The sequence below is a fragment of the Mus caroli genome, chromosome 13 (assembly GCF_900094665.2).
Source record: "Mus caroli chromosome 13, CAROLI_EIJ_v1.1, whole genome shotgun sequence".
Classification (NCBI taxonomy): domain Eukaryota; kingdom Metazoa; phylum Chordata; class Mammalia; order Rodentia; family Muridae; genus Mus; species Mus caroli.
In genome coordinates, this window is record NC_034582.1 from 8,690,705 (window position 1) to 8,713,249 (window position 22,545).

At 45.9% G+C, this 22,545-nt stretch overlaps 1 protein-coding gene across 1 annotated transcript in view; it reads right to left on the minus strand.

Annotated features, from left to right (window-relative positions):
* The window catches only part of Actn2 (actinin alpha 2), a 70,929-nt gene that overhangs the window by 9,827 nt on the left and 38,557 nt on the right, over positions 1-22,545 (minus strand). Inside the window, exons 7-14 of the mRNA XM_021180915.2 lie at positions 21,702-21,783; positions 17,049-17,134; positions 14,889-14,981; positions 12,296-12,526; positions 11,336-11,483; positions 9,143-9,293; positions 3,252-3,360; positions 1,414-1,554 (exon numbers count right to left, since the gene is read on the minus strand). Coding sequence (XP_021036574.1) covers positions 1,414-1,554; positions 3,252-3,360; positions 9,143-9,293; positions 11,336-11,483; positions 12,296-12,526; positions 14,889-14,981; positions 17,049-17,134; positions 21,702-21,783 — 1,041 coding nt within the window. The remainder of the gene's footprint in view (positions 1-1,413; positions 1,555-3,251; positions 3,361-9,142; positions 9,294-11,335; positions 11,484-12,295; positions 12,527-14,888; positions 14,982-17,048; positions 17,135-21,701; positions 21,784-22,545) is intronic.

The window sequence follows — 22,545 nt, forward strand, 5'->3', positions numbered from 1 at the left end:
TCTCTGTGTAGCTCTGGCTGTCCTGGAACTCACTCTGTAGACCAGGCTGGCCTCGAACTCAGAAATCCGCCTGCCTCTGCCTCCCGAGTGCTGGGAACCCTGAATTCTTGATTCTCCTCCAATCCCAGCTTTTGGGATTACAGACATGTACCACCACACTTTTAGTGTAAACTTTGTGTGTGTGTTCACGCGTATGTACATGTGTCTAGAGGCCAGAGGTCCATCTTGATTTTCTAGACAGGGGCTTTCATTGGCCTGGCCGCTCTCTCATTAGGCTAGTCTGGCTCACCAGCTAGTTCCAGTCTGGGATCACAAGCACATGCATTCAAGCCCAGTTGTTTGTTTGTTTGTTTGTTTGTTCTAATGTAGATTCTTGGGTTTGAATTTATGACTTTGTATCCACAAGGCAACACTTTACGAAACCCAGGCCTCATGACATATCAGATTTACTGGAAAAAAAATAACAAATATGTCTTTAAAAAAGGGGCGGGAAGTGGGGAAGCTGGAGAGATGGCTCAGCAGTTAAGAGCACTGACTGCTCTTCCGAAGATCCTGAGTTCAAATCCCAGCAACCACATGGTGGCTCACAACCATCTGTAACGAGATCTGGCGCCCTCTTCTGGAGTGCATGAAGACAGCTACAGTGTACTTACATGTAATAAATAATAAAGTCTTTTTAAAAACTAACAAATGTATATTTTCTTTATAATCTGTTGTAGCTCAAATTCACCATAGCTGGATTATGAATAAACAGGGTCCAGGGGCACTTGACAGTAATTTCCCTCCCTAACACTAAAGCCAACAAGTCTTGCTTATAGATTTATTTGAATGTTCTGAAGGGATATACAAGTACGGCACTTTCAGTTGGCGGGGAGCAGGGTGCTGTTTCGGAGGTGCTTTTGTATGGGTGTGTTCATATGTGCTTATAGGCATGTTCGTGTTCATGGGAACCAGAGGTCAACACCAAGGGTCTCCCTCAATCTAGAACCTCATTTTCCTCTTTTAAAGGTGCATTTTGTGTGTCTGTGTGTGCATTCATGCATGACATAGAATGTTGTGTGCCGGTCAGAGGACAACTTGTGGGAGTCAGTTCTGTCCTTCCACCTCATGGATTCTGGTGACTGAACTCAGGTCAGCAGGATGGGGGTGGGGGGGGAGAGTGCCTTTACTAGGAGCCATCTTACGAGCCCAGAACCTTAGGTCTTAAACGCATAGGAAGGTATACACGTGCACACCTATATGTGACATGAAGATGGAAGAGGGCGGTTTGAGGAAAGGAAGGAAATCAGTGGACATGGGACAGAGAGGGTGAGGCAGAGTAAATACTTCAGATCAGGGTACACTTGACCCCAGGACATCATGTCACCCAGCAAATACTCACTAACGGGAGGAGGACGAGGGAGAGCCCCTCACCTGGATCTCCTCGATGCTGTGGACAATGAACATGTCCTGCAGGTCCTCCATGGCTCCCTCCATCCAGTTATTGAAGGGCGCAGCTCTCTTGGCAAACTCCAGGTGCAGTTGGTCGATTGTTTCCAGCAACTTCTCAGTTCTCTGAGGGTTGAACAGAAGCAAGTGCCATCTCAGATGAAATATGCTTTTTAAAAATCCTGAGATGTGGGGGAGGGTCTGGAGGACTTTTGGGATAGCATTTGAAATGTAAATGAAGAAAATACCTAATTAAAATAAAAAAATATTTATCATAAAAAATATCCTGAGATGTGTAAACACGGGAAGTCTGTATCCAGAACCATAAAGTATTATTTATCTTGTTATTTGGTCTAGCTGCTGGAATGATGGTGACCCCACTGGTCTCTGAGAGACCTTCTGTGTTTGCTGAGTTTTGGTGCTGGGGATGGAAACCATGGCTTCAGTTACGCCAGGTGAGTGCCCTACCACTGAGTGTATTCTCTGGGAGCCTTTTGAATTAAAGAAAAATCTAATACCATCTAAAGCAACCTCACATTTAAAGTATCTGAAGCGCTTCCCTTGAAAATCGACACAGATATATTTCTTCAGCTAAAGCAATTATTTTTATTTATTGAGACAAAGTCCCATGAGTCCCAGGTTTCTTTAAACTGTCTTCCTTTTTTCTTCCTTCCTTCCAAGGTCCCATATAGCCTTGGCTATCCTAAAACTCACTATGTAGACCAGGCTGTCTCAACCTAGATCTGCCTGCCTCTGCCTCCCACATGCTAGGATTAAAAAAGCATGCCATTTTGCCCAGCTTTGCCTTGAACTTTCTTCTCTCCCCTCCCCTCTTCCCTTTTCCTTCCTGCTCTGGCCCCAGCCCCAGCCCCCAGGCCATAGGTCTTTTTTTTTTTTTTTTAAATTTCTTTCTCATTACGGATGGTTGTGAGCAACCATGTGGTTCCTGGAATTTGAACTCATGACCTCCAGAAGAGCAGTCAGTGCTCTTAACCACTGAGCCATCTATCTCACCAACCCTGCCTTGAACTTTCTATACAGCTAAGGATAACCTTGAACTTCTGATCCTTCTACCTCTATCTCCTGAGTTTTGATTAGTCACTGATGACCACAGCATGTTTTTATGGGGTGCTAGGATGTGAACCTAGGTCCTGTGTGTATGAGGCAAACACTTTATCAACCAAGATGCTCTCGCTGATTCACTTCGTAGCATTTTTTTCCTACCATATCTGTTGCCATTTCCCAGGTACACATCCCAAATTGGGCCTGATACCCTAAGTCAGCTATTGGCACAGAAGAACTTTAACGGGCCTAGAGAGATGGTCAGAGGTTAAGAATTCAGACTGTTCTTCCCAGGGGACCTGAGCTCGATTCCAAGCACAATTGATGGCTCACAATTATCTGTAACTTCAACCCAGAAGATAAGATGCCTTCTTTTGTTCTGCAGATGTGCCAGGCACAGGAGTGGCACACAGGCATACGTGCAGGCAAAACGCTCATGTACATAAATTAAAGATCATACATGAGTCTTTATAATTTTTCAAAAGGACTTTGGGAAATTTACCATGATTGCTACTTAACAAACAGGGCTCAGACCAGGATCCCCCAAACATTTTAAAACTGAAAAGTATGTTTTGCTGCTAACTTGTTACAGTGCAAAGCTACACTTGGTCCCGTGATTCCCACTTTTAACATTCCCCTGTTTACTGGATAATGTTTGGTTGTTTCCACATGAGTCACGGAGAAACACAATTAACACCACTGATTCAACTATGGAGCCTCTAGTAGGAGTTTTCAAGGCAAGAAGAGCTCAAGGCTCTCACCTCCAAGGCCTCCCTCCTCTTCTGGGTGAGCGTCCCCAATCTATCCCACTGGTCACAAATTTTCTGGCACCGATCATTGACGTTCACAGCATCGTGATAGTCCAGTTCACTGTGTAAAGCAAGAAATAAAGATGAATCCTCCCAGATGGTGTGAGGGAAATGGACACAAGCTGGAAATAAACAGGGAAGAGATGTGTGTGTGTGTGTGTGTGTGTGAACAAATGTACACTCATATATGTGCACATGCACTTGGAGACCAGAGGTAAACCCTGGGTATTTCTGTCAGTCATTAAACTCCATTAAACTCCTAACTTTTTTTTTTTTTTTGAGATAGAGTCTTCTAGTGGCCAGGGCTTTGCATTATTCAGCTAAGCTGTCTCCCTATCGAGCGCTAAGCATCTACCTGTATCTGTCTCCCCGGAGCTGAAATGAAAAGAACATACCATCATGCTCATTAATATGTACTTTAGTGTGTGCGTGTGCGCGTGCACACCCGAAGAGGTCAGAAGAGGACGACGGATCCCTGGAGCAGGGGTTATAGACAGTTGTAAGCTGCCTAATATGGATTCTGAAAACTGAAAACCTGTGTCCTCAGCAAGGTAGGTCACGAAGCACTCTTAGCCACTGGGTCAGCTCCCCAGCATCTGTGCCGGGGTTTTAAACATGGGTTCTGGGGGATCGAACTTATGTCCTCAAGTGGCAGCCATCTCCCATTATCCGGTCCCCATCCCCATTCCTTTTTTTTTTTTTTTTTTTTAAAGACCCAGTAGAAAACCCAGAGGGAGGCTAGTGAGACCAACCACTAAGATAACCTGCCACCTGCCACCAAGTTTGACAGGTGAATCTAATCCCTGATATTAATATTGTCTTCTGACCTCCACAGATGGGCTAACTTAATTACTCCTTGACCCAGACAAGGGGATCCCTGGGGCCCAGTAGGCAGCCAGCAGAGCTGAATCATTCAAGCTCTTGCCCATTAGGAAATTCTATATATTTTTTTAAAATGCAGAGAGTGACCTGCTGAAGACACTTGAGACTGGCCTCTAACCTCTGGCCTCCACATCACTTCAGGGATCCATGACCCCTACCCCCCCCACACACACACACATACACATACATAAAATACAAAGGCCACTGAAAACTGGTAGGGCATTTCAGGGTTTCCTGAATTGTCCCCAGTGAAAATAGTTTCACTTGGAACAAATTATAAGAATTAATACAAATCCTGTTAGTCAACAGTTTTCAAAACGGCACTGTCTTCTTAATGCCTCTGGCTCGCTTTCTCTTCCTGTGTCCTCTGAAGCCTCCTGAGAGCATGACTTTTAAATGGAAACAACAAGGGGAGCCAACTATCTGACCCAGGTGGCTGGAACATTAAAATGAGTCACAGGGAAGGAGGTGTCCACTTGCAGGGTTCTGTGTCCTTGGCGCCTCTAGAAGGGCATGCAGCTTGCTGCCTTCTGAGTGACCCATCTAGGAGAAGGCTGTGACATCACCCAGCACAGAAAGGCTTCTAAAACTGGGCAGGCTGGAGCTCTTCCATTTAGGGACAACGACTCTTTGGACTGTTGGATGCCACCAGTGTGGTAGAAAGAAAGAACAACACAAAACAAAAAGCTTGAGTAAAACTTAACTTCATCGCGGGGATAAATGTCTGAGTCCTGCTTAAAAAGTAACCACCTTGCCAGGTTTAGAGGAGAGCAGGAACTGTGGAGATCAGAAGACATGTGCACCAGGCTTCTCTGAAAACAGCCTGAGATAAGAGAACTTTCCAGAAGTGCCCTGCTCCTCTGAAAACCACTTCCTTGAGGCTCCAGTTATTTATTTATTTGTTTATTTATTTATAAAGTAAGTGCACAGAGGTCAGAGGACAACTTACAAGTGTCAGTCTGTCAGTCCTCTCCTTGTGCTGTGTGGGTCCTGGGGATTGACCTCAGGCTGTCAGCATGAGCATCGGAACCGTTACGCTCTTGCTCAGAGACCCTCTGCTTTTTCTTTTTTCATACACTCGCCTGTGTTTACTGACTCTCCTGTTTCTTTCGCTGAGCAGAGCAAATACATCTGAGTGTTAGCTGAGTGTCCTTCCAGAACATTCTGAGAGGGACAGAAGCTCCCTGTCACCTCGTTAGAGCTCGTCCAGTCCTTAAGAGCAGCCACCGGCTATCTACAAACACACACTTTTCATGTAACCAAAGTTGGCTTAGATCTTATGTCGACTTTGTGTATAAACCAAAAACAAACCCAGCAACTGCCCCCTGGGCAACTACGCTATGCTGATAAAAAGTGGCAAGGCAGTAGATCTGTAACATGTAAGTCCTGCCCAGAAATTTCTGGATGTTTCCGTCTGATAGGTCCCTCACGGCTCATGTTTTCAATGCTTGGTCCCTGTCTAGTTGCATGGATTTGAAGAAAGTGCAGCACTGTGGACTTTAGAGGGTCAGACTCAACTCTGGTTCTACTCTGGCTATGTTGGCTATGGTGGTTCAAATATACTTGGCCCATGGGAAGTAGCACTATTAGGGGGAGTGGCCTTGTTGGAGGAAGTGTGTCACTGTGTAGGTGGGCTTTGAGGTCTCCTAGTGTTCAACTTCTGCCTAGTGTGAAGCAGAGCCTCCTCTGGGCTGCCTGTGGGAGACAGTCCCCTTCTGCTACCTGACAATCAAGATGTAGAACTCTCAGCTCCTTCAGCACCATGTCTGCTTGCACTCTGCCTTACTTCCTGCCATGATGATAATGGATTGAACCTTTGAAACTGTAAGGCAGCCCCAATTAAATGTTTACCTTTATACGAGTGTGTCTCTTCACAGCGATGAAACCCTAACTAAGGCTCTGCCTGGTATCATGTCAACTTGACACAACCTAGAGTCATCTAAGAGGAGAGAGCAACCTCAGTCAATGAATGGCTCCAGAAGACTGGGCTGTGGGCAAGCCTGGAGGACGCTTTCATTTGCTTGCTTGCTTTCTTATTTGTTTTGTTGTTGTTTTTCTGAGACAGGGTAGTGTGTGTGTGCGTGTGTGTGTGTGTGTGTGTGTGTGTGTGTGTGTGTATAGTCATGGATGGCTGTCCTGGAACTTACTCTATAGATTGAGCTAGCCTCAAACGCAGAGATCCACCTGCCTCTGCCTCTAAAGTGCTGGGAGAAAAGTGTATATGTCCATTGCCCAGCTGTACTTCCTTGATTAACAACTGATGTGGATGGGCCCAGCCCATTGTAGGTAGTGATTCTGGGACACATTAAAAACAAAACAAAACAAAACAAAACAAAACAAAACAAAACAAAACAAAACACCAACCACTCAGAGGCTGAAGAGATAGCTTAGTCATTAAGAGCACTTGTTACTCTTACAAAGGACCTAGGTTCAAATCCCAGCGCCCACATGGTGGTTTACAACCATTCCTGACTCCTATTTCCAGGGGATCCAGTGCCCTCTTCCACTTGTCATGGTTATCAAGTATGTAAGCAGTACACATACACACATATACACGAACCAAACACTCACGCATAAAAGAAAAGCTCATGCTAATAAGAAGAAAGAAATTTAAAGGGAAGGAAACAAACTGAGCAAGCCAGGAGGAGAACAGTGGGCAGCACTCCTCTGTGGCCTCGGCCTCAGTTCCTGTCTCCAGATTTCTCCCCTGCTTGAGTTTCTGCCCTGACTGCCCTTCATGATGGCCTGTTATTTCAGGACACATGACCGGGACGCATACACTGAAATGAACTGTTCCCTTCCCAGGTTGTGTTCATCACAGCGATAGGAACTCCCAAGCTCTCCTTGACTCCTGGTCTTCTCGGTCCTGACCAACTGAAATCCTTATGAAATGGTGAACAAAAATCAACTTCTCCCCTCAAGCTGTTTCTGTCAGGCATTCTGGCAACATGAATGAAAAAGTAACTAAGGAGTTGGGGAGATGGCACGCTAGCTATGTAAGCCTGACAAGTCTGACAGCCCAAGCTGGGCCCCCCAAAACCCACACAAAAGCCAAATGGCAGACACCTGCAGTCCCAGAACTCTTAGCACGATGGGAGGTCGAGGCAGGAGGTAAACCTAGAAGCCTGCAGCTCACACATGCAGGAGCAGGAATGGGACCCCACGTGGGTAGGGAGGGAGGCAAGAACAGCTTCCAAGAGCTCCCCCCCCAATCTCTCTCTCTCTCTCTCTCTCTCTCTCTCTCTCTCTCTCTCTCTCTCACACACACACACACACACACACACACACACACACACATACACACACGGTATACATAAGATGTCCTTCCATTCCCAGACTATGATTTTTTTAAATTATTATTTTAAAAAGTATCTCAGCACTCAGGACATAAAGGCAGGAGGATGTCTGTGAGTTTGAAGCCAGTCTGGTCTACACAGAGTTCTAGGACAGCCAGGACTACACAGAGAAACCCTGTTTCCAAAGTGACTGAATAAAGCAAGAACATTATGCTAAGACCACAACAGAAAGACCAGGGCCACCCTGTGAGAGTGTTTCTAGGGTTCCCCCATTTTCCATTTCCCCTGAATCTTTTGTTTTGTTTGGTTTCGTTGGTTGTTTTGTTTTTTGTTTTTGTTTTCGAACCAGGGTTTCTCTGTATAGCCCTGGCTGTCTTGGAACTCTGTAGACCAGACTGGCCTTGAGCTCAGAAATCTGCCTGCCTCTGCCTCCCAAGTGCTGGGATTAAAGGCGTGCACCACCACGCCCAGCATTTCCCCTGATTCTTATGCAACAGTTCCATGCACACCTGTACTTGTGGGGTTAGGGCTTGTTTGACTATTTTTATGTACTTCTGAGAACCGTTTAGAAACTCCGACTTATTTTTAGGATGAGCAGGAAGGAAAAGAATGTTAGTAACCGTCAGAGGAGCACGACCTGAACCTCATGCAGAGTTATATCATTACAACTCAGCAGGGTGGAGCAGAGAGCACCAAAGATGCCTGGAACAACAGTCGTAATAATGTAGAACTGCTTAAAGCATATGGGCCACACTTAAGACCAAGTTACTCATGGGAACCATCACTGTCCTTTTCAAACCCTCATCTTATCGGTGAGTGGCTGTTAATTAGCAAAGAGCCAACATTCAAGAGGCATCAGACCACGAGGCCGAGAAAGATGAAGGGTTTATATGGGTCAGCCTGAGAAATGGTGTGTTATGAAGCCCTACCTGTTAATTAAGGGGCTCAAGTTTCCTCAAAAGTGAGGAATCGGGGGGCTAAGGGACTGAAGTACATTTTAATTACCTTGCTTTTTATTAAGGGATAGGCAATACAACTTTTGCAGATGTAGAGCCAGAAAGAAGGCTCAGCAGTGAAGAGCTCTGGTCACTCCTGCAGAGGATCTGGGCTCGTTTCCCAAACTCAAGAGTCTCACACCCCTCAGGAGCCCCAGTTCAGGAGATCTGAAATTCTCTTCTGCCCTCCACACACACCACACATCCCGGGAATCATAGGCATAAAGGAGAGACAGAAGACATCTAAATGAGGATTAGCCTCAGCACCACGACATCTGTTCCCACAGAACAAAACTCATAAAAAAAGTGAAGCGGCCTGCTCCTTTCAAGCCTGAGGTAGTGACTTCTTTTTGGCCTTTCTCTCTGCAGGAACCATGGGTCTTGCCTCCTGCTACAGCCTGAGGCCTTGGCCCCCATACTGGTATCTCATTTTCTTGGAAGCAGAATGGTTTGTGTGGGGTCAGGTGGGAAGAATGGGAGAGAAGCTGACCACTCTGGCATACAGCAAGGATGAACCTTCTTTGACAGTTCTAGACACCAAAATCATCATCCCTAGGGGCTCCAGCCTGACCCTTTGAGCTCAGCAGGGAAGAGTGCCTGCTCTCTGGAGACCCTGCACAGCACCCATAGCCACCCCAACACGGTCTTCAGCCCAGGGACCAGCACACACTTGAGCTCCTGCGCAATGGCAGCGATCTGCTCCACGCGGTCCTGGTGTGCAGCCAGGTCACTCTCAAAGGCCTCATGCTTCCGAAGTAGGGCTCGAACTTCCGTCAGGGATGCAGACTCGTAGTCCTTCTGCAGCAAGATCTGTTCTTTGCCTGCAAAGGGGACAGCCAGCACTGTTAGGCTGAAAGAGCAGGACTACAGTTCAAGGGCAGCCCGGGCAGCCCTGTGAGACTTTGTCTCAAACTGAAAAGGAAAACAGAAGACTGGGGCTCAGTGGTAGAGGGCTTTCTTAGGATGTACAAAGGCAAGCATTGCCTAAATCCATCAATCAAATAAACATGAAATCTCAAAGTCGAACAGCAACTACCCAACACCCGAATGTGCTCAGAGAACACTGGGATTTCAAGGAAGAACCAGCCTATCAGCAACACCCAACCCCTCTCAATGCTCACAGAGGAGGTGCCCGGAAAGAAAGATGGTGGGAGATGACACATGCATTTTACACAGTATATTCTGCATCATTCTGAGTCACAAGTGTCTATCTTTCCATCATGACACCCAGGTCTGTTGGAAGTCATTTCCACCCATGAGCCACATGGAATGGCTGAACAAAACTCTTATGTTAGCTGGGCATGGTGGTACACACCTGTAATCCCAGCATCCTGGAGGCTGAGACAAGAGCACTGTGAATTCAAGTAGAGTTATCGGTGACATAGCAGGACTCTGTCACTCCACCTTGTGTTTGAGAGCTATACTCTGGGGTGACATGTGGCCTATGTTCTGCTTGTTCTGATTCTAAACATTAGACATCTCTCTCTTGGAACCCCTGCTAATTCTTCCGTAAGTTTTGTTGTTGTTGTTGTTGTTTTTACTATTTGTTTGGACAAAGAGTCTCTCATGCGACTGGCCTTGAACTTAGTACTTAGCTAAGGATGACCTGGAACTTCTGATCCTTTTGCCTCTACAGCTCTGGTGCTGAGATTATAGGTATGTAGTACCATACCCAACGCATGCAGTGCTGAGGACAGAAACCAGGGGTTTGTGGGTGCATGTTAAGCCTGCAACCCACCAACTAAGCCACATTTCCAGTCCTCTCTAAAAGTATTTTAAATCTAGATACTACTGTGACTGTTATCCAGATCCACATTTACTCCTGGGTTAGTGGTTTTAATTCTGTAAAGCTGGAAATGGAAAGCAAATGTCCATATGTCAAAGGGTCACAACACACTGGGCGTGGTGGTGCACGCCTTTAATCCCATCACTCGGGAGGCAGAGGCAGGCGGATTTCTGAGTTTGAGGCCAGCCTGGTCTACAAAGGAGTTCCAGGACAGCCAGAGCTTTACAGAGAAACCCTGTCTCAAAAACAACAACAAAAAAGGGTGACAACATTGAAGCTAGGATGTGTCAGATGGGAAAGTTACAGTACATCCATTCTTGGTTGTTTAGTTTGGTTTGGTTTTGAGTTTTTTGAGACAGGGTTTCTCTGTGTAGCCCTGGCTGTCCTGGAACTCCTTTGTAGACCAGGCTGGCCTCAAACTCAGAAATCCGCCTGCCTCTGCCTCCCGAGTGCTGGGATTAAAGGCGTGCGCCACCACTGCCCGGCTGTTGTTTGTTTTTAAGATTAAACATGTACAGGTATGTATGTGTGTGTGTGTGTGTGTGGTGGGGTGTGTGCATGTAAGTGCAGGTGCCTGTGGATGCCAGAAAAGGGCAGCAGATCCCCTTAAGCTGGACTTGCAAGGGTTATGAGCCACCTGATTTGGGTGTTAGAAACACAACTCTGGTCCCCTGCAGCAACACCTGGCTGTTATTCTGGATCAAGACCTTATTTTATAGTCCTGTCTAGCTTTGAACTCAGTATGTAGTCTAGGCTCAGCTGGAAATCTTGATGATTCTGACTCAGCCTAGTAGGTGCTGGAATTACAGGAATATACACCATCAATCCTAGCACAACTCAGATAAGTTTTTTTTTCACATTTATTTATATGTATGGTGTGTGTGTGTGCATGTGTGCATATGTTGAGGTGCATATGCATGTCATGTTTCATATATATGGAAGATAAAGGGCAATTTGCAGGAGCTGGTTCCAACTCAAGGTGTCAGGCTCGGCAGCAAGCATCTTTATCCACTGAGCCATCCCACTGGCACACAACCCAGATGCTGTAAAATCTGAACTGGATTCTCTTGCCCTTACCATAAGCCCATGTCTCGTGCGTGGAGGCCTTCTGTCTGAACTTCTCAGCCAAGTGCTCCAAGCGCTCCAGTCTTCGAATCTCATTCAATAGCCACTCCTCATAGCCCTTCTCAGCCTGCTCCAACCTCTGCCAGGCACCAGCAATGTCCTGAGGGATGAAAGACATTCAAGAGCACAGGTGTGACATGTGGGCCTCTAGATTCCACTAATCCTTTGGCGTGGTTGTCACTTGGTTTCACTTCCCTTTGCTTCTTCTGTACAACTAACCACCCCACCAGTTTGCTTTCCAAATGTCCCGGTCACCGCAGTGGCCTTTTAATTAGCACAACTGTTCTCATTAGCCTCGCAGACATCTTCAGATGTGGACCAAGTTTGACAAGGTAGGAAGGGCAGCTGATAACAGCAGGAAGGTGAGTACACAAAGAAGAATTAACATTGTAAACTATAAAGAAATCTCAACAAGGTCAAGATCACAAGTCTGCAAAGGGAAAAAGTGGCCTCTTGTAGAGACTTCACTGAAAGCCTGCGGGGCACCATCTCACACCACACCACACCAAGAACTGAGTAATGGAAGGGAGTGGAGGATCAGTAACGAAGCCAGGTATGGGGGCACACGCTGATAATCCCAGAAGCTCAGAGCTCAGGAGGCTGAGGTAAGGAATGCACATTTGAGTCCAGCCTGGGCAACTTAATGAATTCAAGGTCAGCCTGGAAACTTAGTAAGACCACTTCTCAAAAAAAAAAAAAAAAAGTAGAAGAGAGTGGGGAGGTAGCTGAGTGGTGGTAAGCTTATCTGATATGTGAAAGCCCTGGGGTTCAGCCCCCAGTCTCTCAACCCACAACAATGGAGCGGTTATGGGGCCATTTGTGATTACATTCAATAACGATCCACACTCAGGAAGCCAAGGCCTCCTCAGCAGACCAAGGAAAATGGGGACAATGGGGACGGCAGCTACTCACCGACACCATCTTGCCCTCGGAGGGCATGAAGGCGGGCCGGTTGCTGATCCGAAGCTTGGTCTGCAGCGTGTTGAAGTTGATCTCCAGCTGGCACTTCTCCTGCACCTTGGGGGGCTTGTGCTTACGACGGTAATCCCGGAAGTCCTCCAGCTTCTTCTGCATGGCCTGCATGGTCTTCTCAGGCGTCCTGTTCTCCAGCCAGGGGATTGTGCGCCGAATCCACTCCAACAGCTATTTTCAAACACGAGAGTGGCACTGAAGATACTAGCTAACTGTTTCCAGTTCAAGAACAAAGGGGCCCGATAACTGGGACCAGTTCCCCCAAGGCTCCCAGATAACTGAGCATGGTTACGACTGTACTGACTTAAAGTGGGGACTGCAGCTCTATGCATGGTGCAATGAATGACAGCGTCCACCCAGGGCCACAGTGACCACCCTGATGAGACCACACACAGGTTTAACTCGAACTTCAGGTCAGCACACGGAGTCGTGTTTGACAAAAATATGACATTTACAAGAAACGCAGCAACCAGACATTAGCAGACAAATGCTGGATGGAGCCTCCAAATTCTAAGAGGGAAAACAAAATTAAAAGAAAAAAAAAAAAAAAAAAAAAACCAAGAAGAATGGAGTTGATGCACTCAGCAAGGAACTGGGTCGAATGTCAAATGTTTCGTTGAAAAAAACAAAGCTCAGATCTAATGAGTTTACTCGCTAGAGAATTGTACTGCAAGCCTAGGGCAGATTCTGGGCCAGGTAGGCTTCATCGTCTAGTTTTTGTGAAACTCCACAGGCAGGGAGTGAAATCCTAGTGAATTCCCCAAAATCTAATGAGTGCCCTTCTCCTGAGTCAGTATCCAGGTCTCAGAGACCTAGACACTTAGTTTATTCTTCTAGTTTTTAGTTTGTTTTGAAATTTTACTTCTTATTTGATATATATGGGCATTTTGCCTGAATGTATATCTGTGTACCATATGCATGAAGTGCCTTCAGAGGCCAGAAGAGGCTGTCAGGTCCTTCTGGAACCAGGGGTACAGACAGTTGTTAACTACCATGTGGGTGCTGGGACTCAAACCCAGGTCCTGTGGGAAAGCAGCCAGACTCATAACTGCTGAGCCACCTCTCTGCCATCTCTCCAGCTCCCCTTCTATTTACTCTTATGTCTACTGATGCCGTGGGAAGCTGGAATGAAAGCTGGAATGAAACGGGAGTTTCAGTGATGACACCTCAAGTCAGCATTGAACAGGAGTGTCCCTCAGAGGCTCGTGTGTATGAACACAGGCTCCCCAGCAGGTAGCGCTGTTTTGGGAAGTTCTTATAGCCTGGCCCTGCTTCCTGTTCTCTCTCTGCTTCTTGACTGTGGATACAAAGTGACCAACTTGCATCAGGATTCTGTTGCCATGCCTCCTTCCCCATAATGGACGCATCCCCTTGGAACTGTGAGTTAGAATAAGCCATGGCTCCCCCACAATGCTTTTGTAAGATTGTTTTATCACAGCCGTGAGGGAGAAACTAAATGTATAAGAAGTAAGAAAATTCCTGACATTCTTTCTGTGCTGAATAGCCTTCTCTCCTAAAGTCTATGACTCCTCGATGCCAACAAATGAGGTGGGTTTTTTGTTCGTGGTAGGGAATCAAACAGCTAAGCTTCCCACAGCAGCAGCATGAAAGTATACATTTAGTTTATTTAGTTTACTTGATTGAGTTCCCATCAAGTAAGTATTTGGGATGGTTTATCTCTCACTTGTGCTGATCATTGATTTTCACAGCACATAGCAATTACTGGTTGAATCAAATTAACATAAAAACTATCTAGTCTTGCATTTATTCTTTTTTAACCATTTAAATTATTTTTAAGATTTAGTTTAAGTTATCTGGTCTTGACTATGGATCTGTACTTGAGTTCTATCTTAGAAGACACAGCTCATGGGTCCCTCAGCCTGGGCTGTGTTACAAAAATAACACAGGGTTAGTAACAAGGATATCTTGGTAACCTCTATGCTAATGACAAAAATAAATAAATAAATAAAAATAATAAAAGAACTGTAAATGCATTGCTCAAATCAAGAGTCTGGATAAAGAGCTACAAAAATTCATCCCTAAGGCTCAAAGGGTGAGCTGTCATCCCAGATCCCTCTCAGGGCCTGTGTGTGCACACACACACATGCACACCACACCTCCTCCTCCCAAAGGCTTTGCAAATTCTTTTCACATGAGGTCACAGTGCTGAACAGGGCCCTTGACACAAACAGTGCCCTACAAGATGGCAGTAGCCCACAGGCTACAAGTTACAGATTCTGACCTTGCAGGGACAGAGCTAAGACTAGATTCCCTTCCTACCACATCAACACATGTAGCTTTGGGGTCTTTGCCAAGGCCACGGTGGGGGGCGGGGGGGGGCGGGGAGCAGGGACACTGGCACCAGGTACCCGGCATGTTGCTTTAGGATAAGCAGCCTGAGACCAGATGTGTTTTCTGCTCTCACTCTCTCTGAGATGAAAAGTGCAAAAAATAAACATGGACAGTCCGTTTGCAGCCTCTGCTTCACCCCTGGCTGCAGGCGGATGGACGGAGCTGCCCCCATTTCTTTTACCTCACTCGCTAGCCTCTCATATTCTTCCATCAGCCTCTCATTCTCTTGATTCACAGCAAGAACCTTACATATTCTGTTAGCTGCTGTCTCGGCCTGCAAAACACAATAGGTAAACAGGATGGCTGGGCGACGAGGGTATGCTCGCAGACACACGTAAAGCCAGATGTGGGGGCAGGGCAGGATGGAGGAGAGGGCGTGCTGAAGATGGTGCAGTCTGGGTCAGGGTGGGGTAGATAGAGGGGATGAATCAGTTCACACCTTTTTTTTTTTTTTTTTTTTTTTTTTTTTTTTTTTTTTTTTTTTTCACACAGACTTACACGGCAGGCTGAATATACTGTAGGGAATAATGGGGAGATATCATTAGTCTAAAGTACAAGCTTTATAAAACATCAAGCAAGTTAGTAACAGAAATATGTAGGTCGAGGAAACCAAGGTCTCAGGTCCCTGACTGTCCAGCTAAATGCCCCTGAATAGACCCTACGGCTATGGGTTGGAATGACCCTGGCCTTCAGAAATCAAAGCTGAAGAGGTTGGGTCCTGAGTGTATCCATGTTATTGACCTTGAATCCATGGAAGAACTTTCTAGATGGGATGTTGGAGATGAGCGTGCCTTAAGTTGTTGTTTCATTGTTTAATCTACAAGAGTAATAAATACAATGAACCAATAAATAATCCTTGGTCATTATCTTGAAGGGAACTTGAGTCATGTGCCTCTTAATGCGTTTCTAGGATGGACCAAGAAGAGCTCTGTGCCTGTTCTAAAGCAGAGGTGTCCAACTCATGACCCAGGTGCCACATGTGACCAGGGTAGCAATGAATATATCCCAACACCAAGTAGTAAAGTATTGAATTCTTTGGGATTTTTGGAGGGAGGCGTTTCTTTGTTTTCAAACAGAGTCTCACTCACTATGTAGTCCTGGCTGGCCTGGAACTCAGTATGTAGACCAGGCTGGCCTCAAATTTACAGAAATCTGCTTGCCTCTGTCTCCCAAGATATGAGATTAAAGGAGTATACTCCCATGCCTGGTTTTATTTGTTGTTTTTACATTTTATTTCATGTGTGTGTGTGTGCACAATGACTGGGCACAAGTGTAGATTATGTGTATAAAGACACATATGTGGACATCAGGACAATTTGTAGTGTCTTCTCTTTTTCTACCATGTGGATCCTGGGGGTTGAACTCAGGATGTCAGGCTTAGCAGCAAGTGCTTTTATTGTCTAAGCCATCCCACCAATCCAACTTAAATGTGTGTGTGTGTGTGTGTGCATGTGTGTGAGAGACTTGATTACAGAGTTCTTGAGTGTGAATTTTGTAGGTGACAATATCATGTTTCAGTGGAAGGCCAAGTGAATACATGTACATTTTTGCAACATTTGGCTACAGATTGGACACTGCTGTGCAGCCCAGGACAATCCAAAACTTGGCCAAGAGAAGCCACTGGACACTCTCCCCAAAGTCCGGCCCTCTAAAGCCCTAATTCTCCTGAGCACAATGATCCCGATTACCATCATCTCTCAGTGGTGGCCTTTACAAAGATGGCAAAAACAGGGCACATTCTGTCGGTGAGTCCATAAGGGTTCCCCGCGTACAGGGGTAAGCAGCAGAGACAGATGAATCTGCAGCAGGTGGATGACTGCTCTCTCATAATTTCCCTCAAACTGTTCTGAGGCAGGTGAGTGCTTCTGAGGTCGTAACCCTTTTGTTCCGTCGACTAAACATACAGTTAGTCTGTTATAATGGAGCAAACCACTGAATAAAGGTCGTTTCCAGGCGACCAAGAACAACAAACATGGCGGAGGCATGTCTGTCTCCTAGTCGCCTGCCCTTCGCCACTCAATGCATGCAGCACACCCTTCAAGGCACTCTGCTCCCCAGAATGTACAAATGTTTCTAACAGTCTTCTAATAAAATGGAAGAAATATCTTGGGGCGGAGCAGGGAATAGAGAAAAACACTTTGGTTATGGTCTAAAGGATTTTTGGCATGTTTGATTGATTGGATTTTTTAAGATGACTAGCAGTTGGGAACTTGCTGTGTTAGGTCGTTATGAAACACTGATATTCCAAGGTCAGATGTGAAGCACACAGACACACACCCAGAGATGCACACGCGCACACGGAAGAGCAGCGCGGTCGGCTGCGCGCACAGGGGAGGAGTACCTGCTCCGCTCCCGCGAAAGCATGGTAGAAGCAGGAAACGTAAGTCATGATGGCTCTTTCATCGGGTTTGGGAGTGTTGACAATGTCTGAGGGGGAAAAATAACACGGGACACGGACACACACAGGCGAAGAGGAGAAACCACGGTGAACCGAGGGAGGCACTCATCGGCTTATACCGACCACTTTGCTTCCTGTTTCATGGTCCCATGACCCTGAACCTCAGGGCAGCTGGACAGCACTGACACGATCCCAGAATAGCTATTTTAGGATTACGTTTTTACCCATTTATTCAGTGTGTGGATGTGGATGTGCGTTTGAGCACACGCATATATGCGCTCACGTATTCTACAGAAGACACATGGAAGTTAAAGGATAATTGCTAAGAGTCAATTCTCTCCTTCCACCAGGTGGAGCCAAGGGATCAAACTCAGGTCATCAGGCTTGTTGGTAAGACTGAGCCTTTATCCAGATGCTCAGCCATCTTGCAAGTCCTAGGAATAGGATATTTGAATGGTCCAACTGAGGGCCTGTGCCCTGCCTTCTTCAATGGGCTTTTAAAAGTGTATATAACATGTTAACATGGAGATTCCTATAGCATGCATCTAGATCATTACCCCATTTTTGTTAGTCTTGTTTCTGACTCTCACAACTTTGTCTCTGAGAAAGATAGGTTCCTTGGAAAGATGCTAGAGACAGGGGTGGGGTGGTGGTGGGGGATGGGGGTGGGGAGTGAGGGGTGGGGGGTAGGGGTGTGGGGGGATGTCCTCCTACTTCCCAGCCCCATCCTCACATTCGTGGTATCTGTCTGCTCTGGAAACCACCCAGGGGGAATGATGAAGCTCACCGTGTGGGATAAGGGCTGCCCTCAACACCTTCAAACATAGCTGCCTTCCCCCCAAGAGAATCAAAACATCTCAAGAAAGGGGTTGTGTGTGTATGTGTATATATATATACATGTATACACACACACACACACACGTATATGGCTGTGCTCGTGGTTGTCACTGTATTTGCTGCTGCAAGACCAATCAGAAGAGAAAAGGACCCTGGTGACCACACGTTCTTTCCTCCTATGATATCTATTTTGGTAAGTGGGGTTTGTTTGTTTGTTGTTGTTGTTTGTTGTTGTTGTTTGTTGTTGTTTGTTGTTGTTGTTGTTGTTTTTTGACCTGTCCATGAACTTGCTTGGGTCAGTGAACAGGGGGCCAAAATGATACTGTGTCATTCATGTTTATGTCTACTGAACCTTTAGAAAGCAACAGGAACACCATGTGAGCAGAAAGTTTTAAAGAAAACTAGACTAAAAAACCAAAAAACCAACCAAGAACTGCCTCCTTAGACCCAGTCTCCCTATTGAGGAGGTAGGACAGGAAAGGAGGCAGGAATCATAGAAATTAAACCTAAACACAGAAAGTGAAGGGTGAGACTTCTGTTGTTGATGTGGATCATTCCCTCTGCACCAGAAAAAGAAAGATAGTAACAGGACATGTGAGTTACTGCAGCTCTTTCATCTGGGAGGGTCTGCCCATGTGCACTAAATCTGTGGGGAGAAGTGAGGGTTAAGGGCTTGGATGCTCCAACAGCGAGCAGGCTTCTGATAACCGCTTCCTCTGGGAGATCTTGAAGGGAGCCTGCCCCGCCACACGGCCGCTGTCTAAGTCTAGCTCAAATCAAAGTCATACTTGCAAAGTCTCTATCCTGAGTGCCTGTGAGAACCGCCAAAGGAACGGAAAGGAAAGCTTGCAGAGAGAAGGGACGGCTGGTGAGGAGAAGCCTAAATTACAAGACAAGCACAAGAGGCTCCTAGACTCTTAGCGTATAGGTTTTTTATCATCTGGAGGTCTGAGGTCAACAAGATCCCTCTACAAGTCTACAATAAGCCCACAGACCTAAACTCAGAGCTCACCTCCAAACAGGGTCAAGGTGGATACAGTTTCTACTACCTGTTGAAGGTATGGCAGACAGGCAGGAAAGCAAGAATGTTTCCAGTTTCCACTTCAAGGGAAGTTCATGGCTAAGGAGGTCAGTTAGCCTCAGGATAGCCCACACCTGGATTCAGAAATCAATACAAATTATCACAGTAAGAGGGCCAAAATAGCAGGTGAGATGCAAGGATTTACCAAGAGTCATCACTAAGCTGACAGCAGGCTCTGTGGGACTGTCAGGACAGCAAATGAGCAGAGAGAGGGAACTCTATGGGAAAGCTGCCATGACAGTGGACAGCAGACACAAAAACACCTACAGTAATGGTAATGCAGTGGTTATGTCCCAGCGCGTGCTGCACCCAAGACCATCACAAGCTCAACAGTTAGGAGATTCCTGCACAAGACTCTTCTACAGCCATGGCTAATATGGTATATAAGCATTCTGGGTCTTTAAAGGGAAGAGGAGGAAAGGGAATAATCAGGCAGAGTGTCACGTGCCTGTGACTCCAGCACTTGGGAGGTTGAGGCAGAGGTTGCCCCTGGTTCCGGGCCAGCCTGGATTATATAGTAGATTCAAGATCAGTTTGGAAAGTATAGAAAAGACCTTGCTCAGAGAACTGGAAGGAAGGGGGGGCAGGGAGGGGAGGGGAGAACAGGGAAGGAGGGGGAGGAGAAGGGAGGGGAGGAAAGGGAGGAGAAAATGACAGTGCTAAAGCATACCTTCAGCCAGAAGGACAAGGAGAAGGGTAACTGAATACCCAGCCTAGGACCCAGAGACTAAGGCAAAACCTATGAACAGAGGAAAGAGTATGCGAGTATGGCCAGGGCAGCCATGGTGGTGATCCTGCAGACAGCCATGAACACATTTGAAACCGACCCTGGCCTTCCACTTGGGCCAGGCACTAATGAACAGAGATATGAATCTATTAATCCACGCTGGATATTAATTCAAGAGTTCTGTGCAGTTCATTGCCACATGGGAAGGTCCACAGAGATACTACATGAATCCATGCTTAGTTTGGTGAGGAGAGCTGGAACGGGGCGTTTCTATGCTCAAGAGCTTGGGAGAAAGCACAAAGAGTGTTTCCATTGCTGTCTGAGTGACAGCACTACACGGGGTTTGGATTGGTAAATGACCAGATTGCTAACTGAAAAATCGCTGCTGTGGGCTGAAGAGCCGATGTGCTCATTTCCTAAAGCTGTGACTGGACATTATGCAGAAGGGTCTTCCCAGAAGGGAATAGGCGAAGGTGAGATCACCCTGAAGTAAGCAGATCTCTTAGCCCAGCAGGACAAACGGCCCCGTGAAGACAGAGGTTGAACTGGATCAATGCTGCCACAGGGTGAGGAATGCCTTAAAAAACAGGGAAGGATCCGTCTCCTAGCTGTCTTTAGCCAGACCAACACACTGAGGCCATTCTTAGAGCTGTGAGGAGAAAGGTCTCTGGTTTAGCTCCCAGAGAATTGACTGATGGATGACTAATTAGAATTCCCATTAGAGAATAATGATACTAACAGCAACAAAGTAAAAGACAAACACAACTCAGGATCCCCAGAGTTCCCAGCAGGGAGGATCTTGCTCATAGGCAGTGTTCAGTAAATATCGGCTGAAGGTAACCGCTCACAGATAAATGAAACAAACTCTCCAAAAGCCCGTATTTTAAATGGTGGGTCACAGATACATACAACCACTTGAATTCACCGCTCCTAAGGGTCACAAAAGTATTTGAAGCAAGTCCCCAGAAGGAGAATTGGCAGTGAGCTAGCTATATAAACGTCCTCTCAGGTCTGTCAACATTAAGTTTCATTTAGATAAATTACAAACAAAATTGTGGAAGTTTGGTTTGTACACTGATGGCCCAATGTTCTTCTATATTTTAAATTTAATTCTACAGCTTTTAGCTGGAAAGACTTCTTTTCTCTTAAGTGGCAATTTCACAAAGTGATTTATTTGCTAAGCTTACATCTACATAGAGAAGAAAAAATCCAGGATGCTACCAAAAACAAAACACAGAAAGCTGTTTTAGAAAACAGTAAACCAAAAAAGCTGGATGATACAGACATGCAGTTTCCATTCCTGGAGAGGCTGAGACAGTAAGATCAAAAGTTCAAACCCTTGCTAGCCTATGGAGTGAGTTCAAGGACAGCCTGATTAACCAAATGAGACTCGAGACCCTGACTCAAAAATAGAAAGTAAAAGAGAGCAAAAGATAGAGTTCAATGGTAGAGTGGTGGGACAGACGTCAATGGCAGACTGCTGGGACAGTCGTGCACGGCCCTGGACTCAATCCCCAGGGCCATGGTATTATCTATGTGATGTGTGTAAATATATATGTATGTACATACTTACACACGGGCTATTCATACATGTGTGTGTAAATGTATGCACACACACACAATCACATACAATCTCACACCGCTGTCTAGATCTCAATCTATGTACGAAAGCACTCTGCTTCTTAGCTAAGGCTGAGCTTTTTATCAAATCTTTCTACGGTTCTGTCGGCCCCATCTTTAGCAAGATCATTATGAGCAAGATAGACACAAAACTCTTACCCTCATTTGTTAAGGGGCAGAGCCTTGTCAGAATCCTAAGTACCTCAGATGCAACATGCCTATAGTTTTACAGTGTTCCCATCCACTGCCATCGCTTTTACAGTCCACAGGTTTTCTTGTTTTGGTTTGGTTTTGGTTTCCTGTAACTTGGGAGGCTTGCTTTTCACCTCACCTTCAGCATCCAGCATCTTAGGGATATCCAAGTGCTTCTCTGCTATTTCCATGGCCAGGTTAATGTTGCCGATGGGGTCATCCTGTATGGAAAACAACACAGCCAGTTTTTCAGGATACCAAAGCAAAAGGAAGACATACACCTCGCTTCTGGAAGGATGCATTCCCACTCACACAGGATTAGAACTATACAACGTTCCTTCTTATGAGACATGGAGAGAAAGACCTCACAGGAACACAGGACCCATGCAGCCACACCTCACATGATGTAAGCAAAAGGTTTAAGAGGGCAAATGCTTAGGAGGTGAGTAGACGGACATTTGTCATTGGTATGGAAGGACACCCTGATACAGGTTAGGGCTTAGTTTTCACTCTGTGGGAAAAATAAAAACAACAACAACAACAAAAAAAAACCTTCAACCATTCTAAATCATGAAAGCCGTTTTCCAGATGTGAAAGGTGATCCTTGCCCCTTTGCTCCGATTAATTGGAGTGCTTGTTTGTTTGTTTGTTTGTTTGACACATCTCAAAAGCCCTACCTTGAACCGGTTCTCCTGCTTCTACTTCCCAGGTGCCAGGATTGCAGGTGTGCACTACCACACCCAGATTAATATGTTGGGTCAGAACATAAGCAGGCCGGGGTGACAGGCAGGTGACATTGGGTGAAGTGCTTAGCTTGCTAAAGAGGTTACAAGGTGGCTATAAAGAACAGAAATGATGTTTCTATTCAGTTAAAGGTGAGAAAATGATAGTATTAAAATTGTGTTTTCCACCCTATGGGATTGGATAAACATGCATAACAAGGTTACCTAGACATGTGTAACTGAAATACTGAAGACCTCTAA